The following is a 15,251-nucleotide window of genomic DNA, read 5'->3' as shown; positions in this document are numbered from 1 at the left end:
CTTACATTTTTATTTAAAGTGTGTTTTTAAATACCTGAAGAGTTTGAGCTCCTTCTGTCTCCATGCCACTACTCTTCAGTTTTCAGGATCATTTGTTGCACACCAGAAAGGTTGTTGTCTCTACACGTTATGTAGAAAACTAAAAAGGCCACAGAAATCTTTCACCATCTGATTAATGTTTGCTTCTTTGTTTGCTTCTGTTTCCTCCGCACACCAAACTGGTGACACAAACCGACAGTCAATGTCTGTTTGCAAAAAGAGCAAATAAAACCAAAAGCTTTCATTGTTGGTTTTCCTACATTGGAAATGTCAATATAACCTGCTGCTGTCATGTGATCATCAAGCATGATGTGATTGTTCTGCACATCCGTGGCGTTTTGGTCTTGAAATCTGATTTATTTGCAAGCCAATGCCAAAGCCTGTGTGTGTGTGTGTGTATATATATATATATATATATATATATATATATATATATATATATATATATATATATATATATATTTTTTATCACAAGTTAATACTTTCTTGATACACAGACTAAGACTAATTGTATTATTTGGCCCCAAAAATGCTTCACTTATTTGAAGATTCTGTTCAAATGAACAACTTCCTCTTTATCTAAGGTTGTGATTATTTTAAAATGTCAGAATTTAGATGCTGATCAACAAGATGCTTTTGACAACATGTCATGGTTCTTACTGTTATCAGCTGAAAGCATAGGGGATTTTCCACAAATGACAAATAAACCAACATAAAGAAAATTGTTTCCAGATGGTAGAAAAATTGGACAAAGAAATCTTTAAAGGTTTCACATTTAGAAATGTTCTTTTGTGTTTCAAAAAGTTGGTTATCTTGTTGAATTGGATGCATTAAATCATATGTATTTTCTGTTTCAAAATGTCAGTTTTACTCATTTCTGATGTTTTTTACTGCTAAGTTTATCAGCTAAAACAGAATGAAGAACGATGCTTTTTTTCCCAGAGGTCATCTTGATATTATCTGACAGCAGTTCTGATTGTTTGCCCGTTTAAACTGCAGTTTTGTAACGCTGAAGGTGTTTGGAAAATATCTCCACCTTTTAAATTATCGTAAGCTTAAATTGTTTAGACTTTTGTTACACTTTTCTCAGACAAACTCTCAAAGTGCAAACCTTCATAGGAAATCAGATCTAGTATTATATATATTATAGAATAAAAACAAAGATCTGATTGCTATCAGAGATTTATGTATAAGTGGTAAACTGAATGTATTTATGTTGGCACAATGTGCTGCAGGCATAATCAACATACATCAAGTTTAATCCAGATTGTAATATTTTAAACACAAACAACTTATAACTTTTATTCCCAGTATGCTGAAGTTATTAATAATATTTAATGCTATCATGCTGTTGCTGTGAGGATTCTGCAGTTTAGTTCAGTTGTTCTGTGATGGTTTTGATCGTGTTCTGTCCTCTATCAGTCACTTCATGTCAATCATCTACAGTTGTCTTCATTACTGTTCATTGTCTTCAGTGTATAGAAGTGTCTGGTTTTCAGTTCTGCATTGGTAGTTCATCTGTTTTTGTTTCTCTGCAGTCTTTGTGTTGTCTAAGTTTATATATTAAATCTACACGTTTCTGCTACAAAGTCCATTTTCCTGCATTTTTGCTCCTACATCTTCAGTTCCTGACAGCTGTTTCCAATGTGACTCTGGTTCTACATTAAATTCATTTTTGCCACTTATCCTCTTAACACAGGATTTTGTCGTGATTGTAAAGATTTTCATACAAAAAGATGGTGAAACTGAGTTTATGGAAGGAAAATCTAATAATAAATATTACAATAAACAGATAAATGTCGTGTTAGATCTGTAGTGAGGAAGCTCGACAAAAAACTGTTCATTTATTTTGAAAATTCCTGCGGTGTTTTATTTTGTACTTAGTACCCAACTTCCTGTCCCTGCATGATCTGCTCTGTGTTGAATTAATGTGCCGTGTTCAGACGTCTGGCAAAAGGAAAATGACTTATATGGAGCATTTTTCTGAAATATGAACCATCTGGCGTCTGCCGCAAAGACAGAAGCGGCATGTTATTTACAAAAAAAAAAGAATGGTCTTTTTAATACGAGGCCAAAAGGGCAGGTGCTCAAGTACCCATAGGGCCCTGTGTGTGTATGTGCCTGGTGAACAGCAATACAGTGTACGAACACTGTACTCAGACCGCACAGGGCTTTCCTTGTATACTCACTTTGGTTCTCTTCCATGCTTTGATGGAGTTTAGAGTTTAAAGATGCAAGTTGTTGGTACTTCAGTGTTTTGAAAAGAGTGCTACCCATACCTCACTACTAAACCCGAGTCTTTGATCGGTCAAAGTTCAACTGGCTATGATTTTTTGATCAATTGCAGCACGTTATGTACTTAAACCCTGGAAATGGATTTGAGTAGTGTGAACACGAGAGTTTTGAACGCGAAAACCCGAAGCATGTGTATACAAGGGGTCATATAGACAAATACACATTTCCAAGCCTAGTGTGAATGTAGCATAAGACGATGCCCCCTGGGATTTGATCCGCACCCAAGTTCAGCTGAACTTTCACACCTGCCTAGAAACGCAGAACACCTGAGGAAACAAACTCACTTCATTTGACCTGGTGAACTGGATTTGTGACCAGAGCCTTGAAAAATGGTCTCATCCGTCTAAGACCTGAAGACTCCAGGCTTGAGCTGGTCTTCCCAGGTTTGACTTGGTTTTGTAGTCAGGATCAGAGTTGAAGACACAGATTTTTTGCATGGTCAAGTTCATCCAGTGAATTGCGCACGAATGTATGTAACTCATCATAAAAAGTGTCGGTGAAGCTGAAGGAGCTGCATCCATCAGCAATTTGAACCAGCTTTCAGCCACAACCTGCTGCTGTTGTGGTGTGTCAGGACGTGTGTGTTAAAAGTGCGTTTGTGTCATCTTCTGTGCTCAAGCAAGTTTCAGTGCGTTGTGCATTCCAGTGGAGAAATAGCATGTTTAATGTGCTCTGAGCCACGCATCTGGAAACATTATTCTTGGAAGGCAGGTCATTATCCTGGGAAACCAACTGAGAAAAGCTCGGTGGGAAGAAGTCTGCAGCAGCTGGACCAGCTAGAACCATAGTCTGGACTGGTGCTCCACGGCAGCTCCCACGCAGGAGCAGTGGATGCAGGGTCACATGAAGCCCCCACCCTCCCAGCAGTCCACTCACTGAGGATTATCAGTAAAAAAAAAAAAAAGATGTGGGACACCGAAATAGCCTGGAGAACTGTTTATGTCACATATTTCACATAAGAGTGCAGAAGCTTATTTGAGAACCATGCGAAGGGTTTTTACCTCGTGTTCCTCAGCAGGTCATTTCCTGGCCAAATGGTGAAAACTTGACCGTGAGGCAACAACCGGAATAAAATGAAACAAACATAATGTGAGTGTTGCCAAAGCTACAATGAACTCTAATTGTGCAGCCTCATGCCGCTTTAACATTCTGATCCGCTGGGAATTCTGGGAATGAAAGGCAGTAATGTTCCTACATTCTACTCACAGTTAATGTAGAACTTTTGCTTTTTCCTTTTATTTGAACCAAATCAAAACCAAATTCATATTTTCAGTGTCAGTTTTTGCAGCCACTCTACTGTGTGCTAGCATTATTACCATTATAGTATAGGTACTTTAATTAGAAGCATTTCCATAGAATGAGGACATTTCTCAGTGTAATCATATTTGACCTTTAGGATCGTCTGATAACTTGCTCCAAGAAAAATAAAGGAAAACTGTGACAGGGACTTTCCTGGGAAAATGTAATTTGCAGCAGCAGGTCAGAATGAGGCGAGGAGTCCCGTCGTGTTCAGTGTTCTTCAGCTCAGGAAAAAACAACTCATATGATTGGGATCAGTATCAAAACCAGGTCCAGGAGTGAGGAATTGGCCTGTACCTGAGTAGTCAGACGACATCCTGCAGGTGCAAACCTCCAGAGAGTGACGTACTCGTGCTGCGCCGCAGATCCACAACAGCCTCTGATGTTGGACGCTTGAGAATTTACAGGAAAAACCTGTAGCTAATTACATCTGGTTGTCAGTGTAACAAAAGGTTTCTCTGCGGGGGGTGGGCACTCTTGGGGGGGGGGCAGTTTAGCTCAGTCGGTAGAGCAGGTTGTCCAACAACCAGCCAGCCCCCACCCAGGGGATGGGCCAACATGCGGAGAAGAATTTCCCCATTGTGGGATAAGTAAAGTTTCAATTGTTATTATTAATTATTATTATTATTATTATTATTATTAGGTTCCAGTAGGCTTTGATGCGCCGCAGCAGCAGAATTCACAAATTCCTTCAGACAGATCAAGTTTGTGGAACCTAAAGTTTAACTCGAAACCTAAATTACGACATCGATAAAACCTCAAAGTTCAGATTGTCTCTGCAGCACTCTCAACCTGTAGGCTAATGTAGCTAACAACGGGTTTTTTAAGACGTGTTTGCCCACAGTGCCCTCTTCTGGTCATATGTAACAGATCCTCGTTTTACCTGAGTAAGGGTCGTTTGGCTGAATCCCTCTGGATTTGGGTTTGTTGCCCCCGAAAGCTGCCTGTCTTTGCTTGATGGGATTTTTGTGGTTGTGTGAATTTTATACTGTAATGTTGTGACAGCAAAGAAAAATCTCTGTGGTCACTAGTCAATGTTATTTTGCAGGAAGAGTCTAATATATTTACTTAAGTCATCTACAGTTTATGAACCACTTTATGTCTTGTATTTTTTTCCATCATACTGTGTAAAAATACGACTGTGTGAGGTCGAATACGCAGTTGGTTTGCAAAAAAACTGCTTTACTGAACACGTGGGGAACATGTTTGTAATTTTGTCTCCAAAAACTCAGCCCTTCTCTGGCTTTTAGAGTGAGTAAGCCTGTGGAGCAGCAGGCTTGTATGTGTTGAATCATGGCGCTGATGTCAGCCCCGCGGTATGCGCTCGCTTGGCTCGGTTGAAAGCTGACCCCCCTCCTCTCCTCTGTTATGTTTCTATTTCTAGGGTGTGAGCGGTATGTCCGTGGATGAGAAGCCTGAAGCCCCCATGTACGTGTATGAGTCGACGGTTCATTGTACCAATATCCTCCTTTGCCTCAACGACCAGCGGAAGCAGGATATCCTGTGCGATGTGACCGTAGTGGTGGAGGGCAAGGAGTTCCGAGGGCACCGGGCCGTGCTGGCTGCCTGCAGCGAGTACTTCCTCCAGGCGCTGGTGGGCCAGGCGGAAAATGGTTTGGTCGTTAGCCTTCCTGAAGAGGTAGGCCTGTCAGACACACCCCCACAAGCTTGATATAACTCTAAAACTCCCCCCAAGCCATCGCAGGAGAAGCTGAGACCTTCCATCTTTCCCACAATTTAGAAAAAAAATTGGAAAGTGACAGCCTCCCTAGCAGTCAACTACACAAATATTTCATATCAGTCTGATGAACTAATAGTACAAAAATACCTTTTCCCAATGTTGTTGTATACCAGGGGAAAGACTTTCCACGGCTTAACCATGAGCATGATGCCGTTCACGGACAAATATATGCATGTAGCTTAGCAACGCTAAGTTTTCATGTTGGATCAACAGAATTCTGAGAGTGGGATTTGTTTGATTCACTCTTCTTACCCCCCAGACTCACAGGACAGCTAGTTCCCTTTAGCAAAAAGTAGTCTATTTAAGTGAAACCGTAGTCGATCTTAAAGCTGACACAGTATACTTCAAGTTTACTTTAGTAAATTATCTATATATTGTCAACTTAAAAATGTTACAATTTAGTCTGAAGAAGTATTCAGTTAGTATACTTCCTACACTACCTACACAAAGTCTGTAGCATACTTGATGATACTCAAGTATACTTAATAAAATCAACTTCAAGTGTAGTACTTTTTGCTAAAAATAGTACTGACATTTTATTTTCCCCGCCCTTCTTCCTTCAGCCACAAAAATTGCCTTCTTTGTTTTCGGGTTATATTTTGAGTCACCTGAAAGGTCAGAGGTCACGCCGCCAGCTGTTGTGAATTTTTTCTTAACCCCGCAGTAAATGTTCTTCTGGAATTAGCTGGAGGAAGCAGCAGCATGTGCAATAATATTATACAGATAAGCTCAAAAAAATACTTTCGGCTAATTTTCTTTAAATCTAAGTTGGTCTTTGTTTGTTTGTTTATTTCAAGCCTTAATATCTGATGGTCTCAAAAAAATGAGAGGAAAGCTTGGAAAAGAAACAACAGTTTTATTTTCTTACATTTAAATTAAATCATTTTCATGGGAAATGTGTTTCTTCCTGTAAATATATATACATAGATCAAATTATGACATTATGTAGGTGTGTCGTAAAAAATTATGACTAAAATCTAAAGAAATGTTTCTGTAAACTGTAGCTTTGGTTGAAAAGGGCCAAACACTGGAAAACCTCCCATGTCTTCATTCACTTACTGTTGGCTGGCCGTTTCCTCTGTGTCCAGTTCAGCAAAAACACTCTTTTCCTCTCCTCCCTTTGGACTCTTTGGATGAAAAAGAGGCGCTGACCGCACTCCAAAAATCCTCTTGAATCTGAGCTCGAGCTGCTTCATTTTGCTCTGACAGTTTTGCAGCTGCTCCTCCTGAGATAAGAGACTGCTCTGAAAGTCCAGTCCCATAAATCAGGAACTTCCCTTTCAGAACTCACAGTCCTTAAAGTGGTCTTTAGTTTTCTGCAGTTTGCAAGGAATTTACAAGGTTTTCTTTGAATTGGGCTGCTTTGTCGGTCCTTTTTGTTGTCAGAATACTCTTATGACAAATATAAATCATTTAGACACAAAAAGACTCATAATTTTATACATCTGTCTTCTGTGTTTAAGCCACATGCAGAAACGACGGGTTTTCTTTGAGAATTTTCTCTTTTCTTTTTGTTTGGTTTGACTGGGAACAAGTTGAACCTCTGATTGAATCTTACTGGTTTTTGTTTGCTCCACTGTTTGACCTTTTCTCAGCTTCTGTTTGACTTCATTGTTCATTTGTGCAGCTCCTTATGCCCCAACTAGATTCAGGACCGAATCATGCTTTTTTTCATGTCAGTGTTTGATTAAGATAGTTGTCAGACTTTGTTCTGCCTGATCCTGTCACTTTGTTTTATTTCTACTAGTTTTTGGTTTCTGTTTGACTCCTTGGGTTTAATCTTTCAGTTGGTTTTGAAAACTATTTTTTTTACTTCTTACTGTTGCTGCAGGGAGGCTGGTTCATATTTTTATTCAGGTTTTTGTTCTACATCTCAAAGTAGTGAGTACTGTGGTCCTGAGGTGCAAATCACGTCAACAAATCACTACACACAAAAACAGATTAAAGACAAGAACGACAATTAAAAAGCCAAAACTATTACAACAAAATTACAGAAACTAAAACACAAATACAAAAACTTAAAATAAGCAGCCAGTAAAGGAAGATATTGTGGGATGTCATTGATTGGAAGAGGGAAAGCAGAAGGATGTTTTTCTCAAACTCCGGCAAGGAGTTGATTGATAAATCACAGAACTTTTGCTTAAAGAAATATCAGAAAGTATTTCCATACCACAAAACGGTGAAACAATGTCATCATCCTGTCACTGACGTCCATTGGCGTCCCATAATTCACACCTTTTTTGCTTTTTTATGTTACATTTTTTAACCTTTTATTTTAATTTCCAGACATTACTTTTGTTTTTGGAAGTGTTTTTTTTATACATTCAGGTTTCATTATTATTTGTTTTGCTTTTTTTAATTGTCTTTGTAATCTTTGATTGATGTTTGTGTTGTGTAATTTGTTGATTTGATTTGGACTTCAGGGCCACCATACATCAGTCAGGACTGAAAGAAAGTGATAAAATCCAAACTACAACTCAGAACTGAATCCTGAATCCAGCACTCCCTGTTCATTCAGTGTATCCAAGTGTAAGAGCAACCACAACTTCAGGCTTTTTCTATTTTTAGTTCAGTCATTTAATGTGATTTCCTTTCCATCAAAATAGCAGATGTAGAAGGAAGGTTTGGATTTGTCCAGAGCTGATTCAGGATTCAAAAGAAGGTGCGACAAAGTTAAAGCTTGAGCCTTTAATGCTGTTGTTACCAATTAGCACCTGTCAGGTGCCGCTACATTCAGCAGCGTATCACTTAGTGATGAGATTAACACGGCTTCTGGATCTTCTCAGCTGCGCTCACATCCGCTCTCACTCTGCCACTGATCATCTGGAGAAGTTCTTCAGTGGAAACACTTTTTTTGTCATTTTTGTTTTTTGTGTGATTGTGCTTTCTACGTCTGCTTTCTTGAAGCCTAAACTGCTGCAGCTTCAAAAGGAGCCACAGCAAATGCATGTCACACGGCTGTAATTACGGCTCCTGACATATTGATGTCACAAACACATATGCTGCAGATATGTGCTGCGGTAGAAAGTGGGGCACATCCCACATGTGCTGTGGAGATCCTCATCGGGGCCGGCCTGCATTCACGTTGGAACTCAACAGCTTTGTTGTCTCATTAAAAAGCATGGCGGCGTCATCATCCAATATCAGTTGTAGCTCCTGTTAAGGTCGGGGGTGGGTGGGGGGGGGGTGCTTGGTTGGTGTTTCTGCAGCATTCAGATGCTGCAAGCGTGAATAATTCATGAGCTGCCGTGTGTCTCAGGTGTGGGACGGAGTGTGAAAAGTAACATCTTTGAATGGCTGTCTCCTTCATGTGTCAAACAGCCACTTCTGCTGAGGTTTGAAATCAACTGATATCCAAGTATCAAATACATTTACATTTCTTACTCACAGAAGACTCTATACATTAGTTGTCAAACCATTTTCATGGATTGCACAGCATACGTTGGTAACACTTTCACTTCCTCCTTGAGGCTGGTTTGAAACCAAAGGAAGAGCCCATGCACTTCACTGTTTAACCACTAGATGGCTTGCAAAAAATGAAGCCTTCACCCATTCATTATGATGGAAAAAGCCCCACCTAACAAGAGAAAAAAAAACATACACTGTCCTCATTGCCTAGAATAATTGTACCATAGAGAAATTTGTTGGACTCTTAAATGTATTTTCTATTTAACCCAGAGTTGTCCTTAATGGGGGCATAGGTGCTTGACTGGAGCCCGTTAGTGCTGATCAAGTCATAAGTGTGCGCCTCATGCTTGTAGTCTGCCTGTTAGAAAAGTTAGACAGAGTGTAGTTTGTGTGGACAACCCAGGTGTGTCCTACAGGCGTATCACCTGCACACTGTGTGTGTGCAGCTTTTGTGCACGGTTACCGGTAGTTAGAAGCCAGAGTCCCTGCCTTACTAACGACTAGAATGTGGTGTAGGGACGCTGTAAGACAGCATCCCCTGTACGTCCTAAGTGTGTGAAACTTACATTATCCTTTTGAATACCCCATGATACACTTACCATACAGGACAATTGAATTTTGATGACGTCCCTTAAGCCACAAGGGAACTGCAAGACACACCTGCGCTCCCTTTAAGACACAGTCACACCTGTCTACGATCCTTCATGGACCTGAACAGCCGAAAAACCTGCAGCCCCTGTACAGGTCAACCCCCGTGTGTTCATCCTTAGTTATCTTGTAAGGTCATTACATCTTTCAGTGTCATGTTTGACTACAAACAAAGAATAAGTGCGGTCGATCGGGCTTTGTTTTTATTCCAAATCTTGGCACACTTCAACTGTCCTGATGTGTGACATTCAAAATAAAGCAACACATGTGGCCACAAATATTCACATTCAACAGTTTCTGAAGAAAAAATTATAAAAGTGTTTTTGGAAAAAAGGAGGATATCTTTCATAGACTGAAAAAACGGTTTCAGAAAAAGTGCTTGGGTAGCTCTGGCTTCTGTTCTGTGCAAACAAAAGAAAAAATGTCAGCACCAGTGGGATCTGCAGGCTTAGTGCAGATTCTTTTCTGTTGCTTAGCAAAATAATCCAAAATAATAGAATCCAAAATACAACTCAGACTAGTGTGTTGTCTCTTCTAGTTTTTGTCTTTTTGTTCATCTTTAGTTTTTTCTTCTCATTTGCTATCCAGGCTCCAGCCTCCCGGCTGTTTAGCTGCTCAGCGACTGCATCCACTCAAAGACTCATAATGTTTCTCTACTCACGGCTCCATCTAGTTTCTTAACATCCCCCGTCACCCATCTTTTTACGGTCACTGACTCGAGTCTGCTGACGCATCCCTGCCTCTGGTCTGAGCTCTGTCGCTGTGCTGGGGAGGGGGGGGGGGGGGGGGGGGGGGGGTTCTGTGTCAGCTCAGAGCTGCAACCTTTATCTTCAATTCATGTTCTTAAGCTGCACTTGGCCGACTGTCAGTTGTCTGGAAGCTTTTAAGTATTCCTGCTGCAGCTTTGGAGCACTGCTACTCCTCAAGGTTGCCACTGGGGGGGGGGGGGGGGGGGAGACAAAAGACCACCTCCCCAGCATCAGCCCCTTCATAGCCTCTGTTGGAGTTGCTTGGGCCTCTGGGTGACATCATCTTTAGCTAATGTGACTAGAGAGGCAGTTATGCTGCATCGTATGGACAAAATCTTCTCTTTCAGCGACATGCCCGATTGACTGTATATGAGAACTGGACTGAGTTATTGCAACCCCCTGGCGTTTCAGACAGGAAGTACCTGCTGGCTCATTCTATTGGTTAGAATAATCATTGCTCTGATACATTTTTAACATGTTCTTAATAATCGCGTAATTTACAACATAGGAAAATGAAAAAAAAATTCCAAGGAATTTTTCACGAAATCTAGGAAACGTGCCGCTAGCGTAACTCTACAATGAGATTGAACGTTCAAAACATTGGATTGACACATTCACCCGACTACGCTTTTAAGTGGTAGGTGTGTGGCCTTCTAACAAGCTTACTTTTGATTGGCATCAGTGGTTGCCATAAAACTGTTGTCTCAGAGCAATCAGTGCTTGCTGACGATTTCTTAACAAACAGACATCACACGGTGATGTGTATATGTCTTTATTGTAAAAAAAAAAGGTCACTGAATGAAATGAAACATGATTCCAACCAAATGAAAAAATTAATATTCTCTGAGTGATGTCACACTCACTCAGTCCAGTTCTCATATACAGTCAGTGGTAGGTACCCTGTTGAATAATGAAGACATGAGATCTTTGTGGTCCAGTCATTTCAAGAGACTTTTCAACTGAAGATTTGACATATGTCAGTTATATGAGTGGACTCATGCTATGTATTGCACATAATTATGAAATTGACTGAGACCAGACCCCTACAGCTGTCCTTCATTTATCATGGGGGGGTTATGTTCTAAAAATAACACCTGATAGATGAAATTCGTGAAGTAGGATTAAAGATGTTTATGACTGTAGAACCCCTCAGTACACACTTTCTTATTATTTTTTAATTATAGTTTCTTAGGCTGACACAAACATTTTCAAACTTTTCTCTCTTGTTTACAAATTTACTCGTATAAAAGGTGGGTTTTTGGTGTTCTTAAAAAGTTATTGTAGCATTTTTCTCATAATGAAGGACAGTAACTTACAAATTGTTATGCAAATTAAATGTAAGTGTCAAAAAGATCAAATTGTTTGCTTTTTAATTTAATTTTGGTGTCTCGGGGGTCTTTGGATCTTTGACATCAATCTCAGACACCTGTGATAATTAGTTTGTCAGGTGAGTTCAATTAAAGAAAAAGCTAAAGAAGGATATTCCACATTATTAAACAGACCAACATTTTCAAGTAATAGGGATAAGAAAAAGGATTTCTGCTGCTGAAAAGCCTGAAACAGTTAAACGCCTTAGACAAGGCATAAAAACCTTCGGATATTTTCCAAAAACGTAGGTGTGGTCATTGTACTATTGAGAGATGTGGCTGATTCAGAGCACACACTGGTTGGTGGAGAGAGAAAGACAGCATAAGGAAGGTTTCTGCCAGACAAACACATTAGATTAAGAGAGCAGCTGATAAAATAAAATTAAAAAGCAGCAAGCACATATTTGAAGCTGTTGGTGTTTTTGGAGTCAAGGTGAAGGATCCTCCAGAAGCTTGCAGTTATACCTAAACCTATTATTCAGCCACCCCTACACAACGCTCACAAGCAGAACCGGCTGCAGTGGGCCCAGACAAAAATGAAGATTCATTTTCAAACAGTCTTGAGTGCCGTGCAACCCTGGATGGTCCAGATGGATGGATTAGTGGGTGGTTGGTGGATGGCCACCATGTCCCAACAAGGCTGCAACGTCAACAAGGAGTCGCTGAGTCATGTTTTGAGCCGAAATCAGACACAAATTGACAATAGATCAAAGCTTGATTGGAATGTGACTTCAGAGGGTTAAACCAAATCGTCGCCCAAACCTTCACAACAAGCAGAGCTTGCTTGACTCAAAGATGGGGGTGGGTTGATACAAGATGATGCTTTACTGAGAGGAGCTATGAGCTGCTGTAGGAGTAGTGATGGCACCCCTGTCCAACCAGCAGGACGTCTCAGCAAGCATGAAACCTCTTCTATATCTGACAAAGCTGATATTTGCCTCCAACCTGAAGACAAAGGTTCAGGTTCAGGGCAGCGGGAGCATCTTCATCCCTACAGTTTTACATTTCTTTGAAGAACTAGTCTGCAAGCTTTTAGGACTAAACTAAATTCTCAGAATTCTCTATCAATTCTGCTTCATTTCCTAACATGTATCAGCGTCTGTAGCAATGTAAAGATGGAGTCATGTCCTCCCCAGTGTCTGGCCTGTGCTGTAAGCTGCACTAGCAAAGGATTAGACGCACACTATCTGATTTAATCCACTGTCAGGAGGGAGCTTTCCTTACCTTAAACTCAGCACCAGGAGCGTGTAAGTTTTAGCTGTCACTGACAAATACACTTTCTTCATGTTCTCCTTTCATTTTTACCTTATATATTGTACTAATGCATCATTTATTTTTCTATTGTGTTTTACAGTTCTTTTGCTTTTGCTCTGTGTGGGTACCGCCCATTTCATGACATCATCATAGAGTCAACCTCTACAGCGTTTCTGCGTTTCACCCACAAAAACAAACAACATCCGAACTTTTACAAAGATGTGTGTGTGCATATTGTGCACATATAGGGAAAAGTGTTTGTGTGTGAGTGTGTGTGTGTTAGCTGGAGGCGGTGCTGGCAGCACAGACTCTTCCTGGAAGGGGCTGTTCTTTGCTTTGTGACATCACAATGTGAGAACCCGCTCGTTTTCATGGATTGGGGGGGGGGGGGGGGCTGCTGTTGAAAGAGACAGTTTTTAGAGGAAAACTCAAAAATGCATCAATGGATCAGAAGACTGCTTTGGGGTTGTTTTTTGTTTTTTTAATGAACATTATAATATACTTAAAAGCTCAAAAAAGTGGATTTTGCATGATATAGAACCTTTAAGATTGCAGTGCTAAAGAACCAGCTTCAGATGGTCGTAGTATCAACCAATGGATCTTGGGTCAAGTGCGCGGACAGCTTGTCTATCCCTTATTGGGTCCCTTACTACCATGCCCCATCCATAGTCATACTAAGACTGAGTCGGAATCCCCTCATTTTAACCTGATCCCTTAAACCCAGGACTGGTGCCCTGGGTTTTAACATAATTCAGACTTTTTTGTTTTTTAAACGGCAAAAATGATGTCACCCATTTCTCAAAGTAAAAACCTAATAAATCTGAACATTTTATAAAGACTATTTATGAATCCACCATGTCCTTCAGACAACCTGAAAAAAACGGCAAACGCCCTATCAAAAGCACTAATAGTGAGGGAATTTAGACACAACCTGATGCTTTTGGTCACATGACCCATTGGTTGGGCTACACTGTGGCCTGTGGCAGTGGTCTGTGGTCTTGCCTCACAGTGAGAAGGCTCTGGTTTGAATCCTGGAGTGAGGAGTTTGGAGTGTAGAGTTCTCTGGGCAGTAAGCTTCCACCCACAGTCCAAAATCATGCTTAACTGATTACCCTACAAGTTTCCCTAGATGTGAGTGTGTGTTGGAGTGATTGTGTGCCCTGTGACAGACTGGTGATATGTCCAGGGTGTACCCCGCCTTTGCCCAAAAGTAGCCGGGACAGGCTCCAGCAACCCCGTGACCCCAGAAGGGATTAGCGGGTATAAAAAATGGATGGATGGACCCACTGGTTTAACACTGTTTTTTCGCTTTTTTAAACAGAGACTGGTTACATGATTAAACGATTCTATGAAGACCCGTCATCATTAGCAAAACTGGACTAAACTAAAAATATCTAATAACTCATTAGGTCGTCATCTAAAAATGGTAGCAGTCTGTAGCAAAAAAAAACGTTTACAATAAAACCCTAAAATATTAAGTTTTGCAAGAATTGAGTCTCTTGGAAAAAATAACATTAAAAATTACACAAATCCACTTTGCAACTATTCCTTCAAACTTACAGTACAAGAAGTTTATGTTGTGTTTTTTTTTTTTTCAAAATGATTTAATTACCGGTAAATGCTTTTGACAGCTGATAAGACAACCAAAAAATAATAACACAAAAAAGACAAAATAGAGCACTATAGTAATATTATTTTCTTACACTCATGTTGTTACTATAAATGTTGTTACTATCATTTAAAGACAGTTTTACTCACTTAGTCACATGTATGTTAACAATCATCTGACAATTCTTCCAATTTGGTGGCCATCTTGGATTCTCCATGCTCCACAGACTCTAATTGGATGGATGGAGCTCTGTCTCCATTTTTGTCACTATGGACTCTTTTTATTTGGAGATATTTTTTTGTTTTTTTAGCTCCTTGGTCATTGCCAATTTAACCAAAGCGAATTCAGGTGACTGTTTTATAGGCTCATATTGGCTGCCTGTCATGGCCACACCTCCGGTTTACCTAATATTGATCTTAAATACTTAAGAAGTTATAAATTAAAGGAAATTCATCTCTGATAAAATTATTTATGACAGTAAACCCAACATGGCAGAAAAGTTTGGAGTCAGAGTGTTAAAGCAGGATTTTCTTACATTTCAGAGAATGGGGAGTCACTCTATTTTGATGACAGGCCACCTTGTGTGTTGTGCAATGCCTCCACTAACTAACAGTTTTAAACAAGAAAAAGTAAAAGCGTTGCCTCTCAGCCTTATCTGCAAAAAACAAAGCCAAACCTGTAATCGCCTGTTGATATAATTTCAGAAAGTGTGTGTTCGTATTTCTTGAAGTGCCTTTTAAAGATCAGCAAAGGAGTCCTCAGAGAGAAATGAAACAAAAGGAATCTTGAACCAGACATGTAAGAGCAAAAGTGAAGAACTACTGACTTCTGAAAGACTTTTG

The 15,251-nt window shown here is 40.1% G+C and overlaps 1 protein-coding gene across 1 annotated transcript in view; it reads left to right on the top strand.

Annotated features, from left to right (window-relative positions):
- The window catches only part of bach2 (BTB domain and CNC homolog 2), an 88,549-nt gene that overhangs the window by 51,180 nt on the left and 22,118 nt on the right, over positions 1–15,251 (top strand). Inside the window, exon 3 of the mRNA XM_011492052.3 lies at positions 5,018–5,272. Within this exon, the coding sequence (XP_011490354.1) occupies positions 5,018–5,272 (255 nt within the window). The remainder of the gene's footprint in view (positions 1–5,017; positions 5,273–15,251) is intronic.

Source organism: Oryzias latipes, chromosome 24, assembly GCF_002234675.1.
Source record: "Oryzias latipes chromosome 24, ASM223467v1".
NCBI lineage: Eukaryota > Metazoa > Chordata > Actinopteri > Beloniformes > Adrianichthyidae > Oryzias > Oryzias latipes.
The sequence above is the reverse complement of the archived record's forward strand: the minus strand, read 5'-3'. Positions and strand labels throughout refer to the sequence as shown.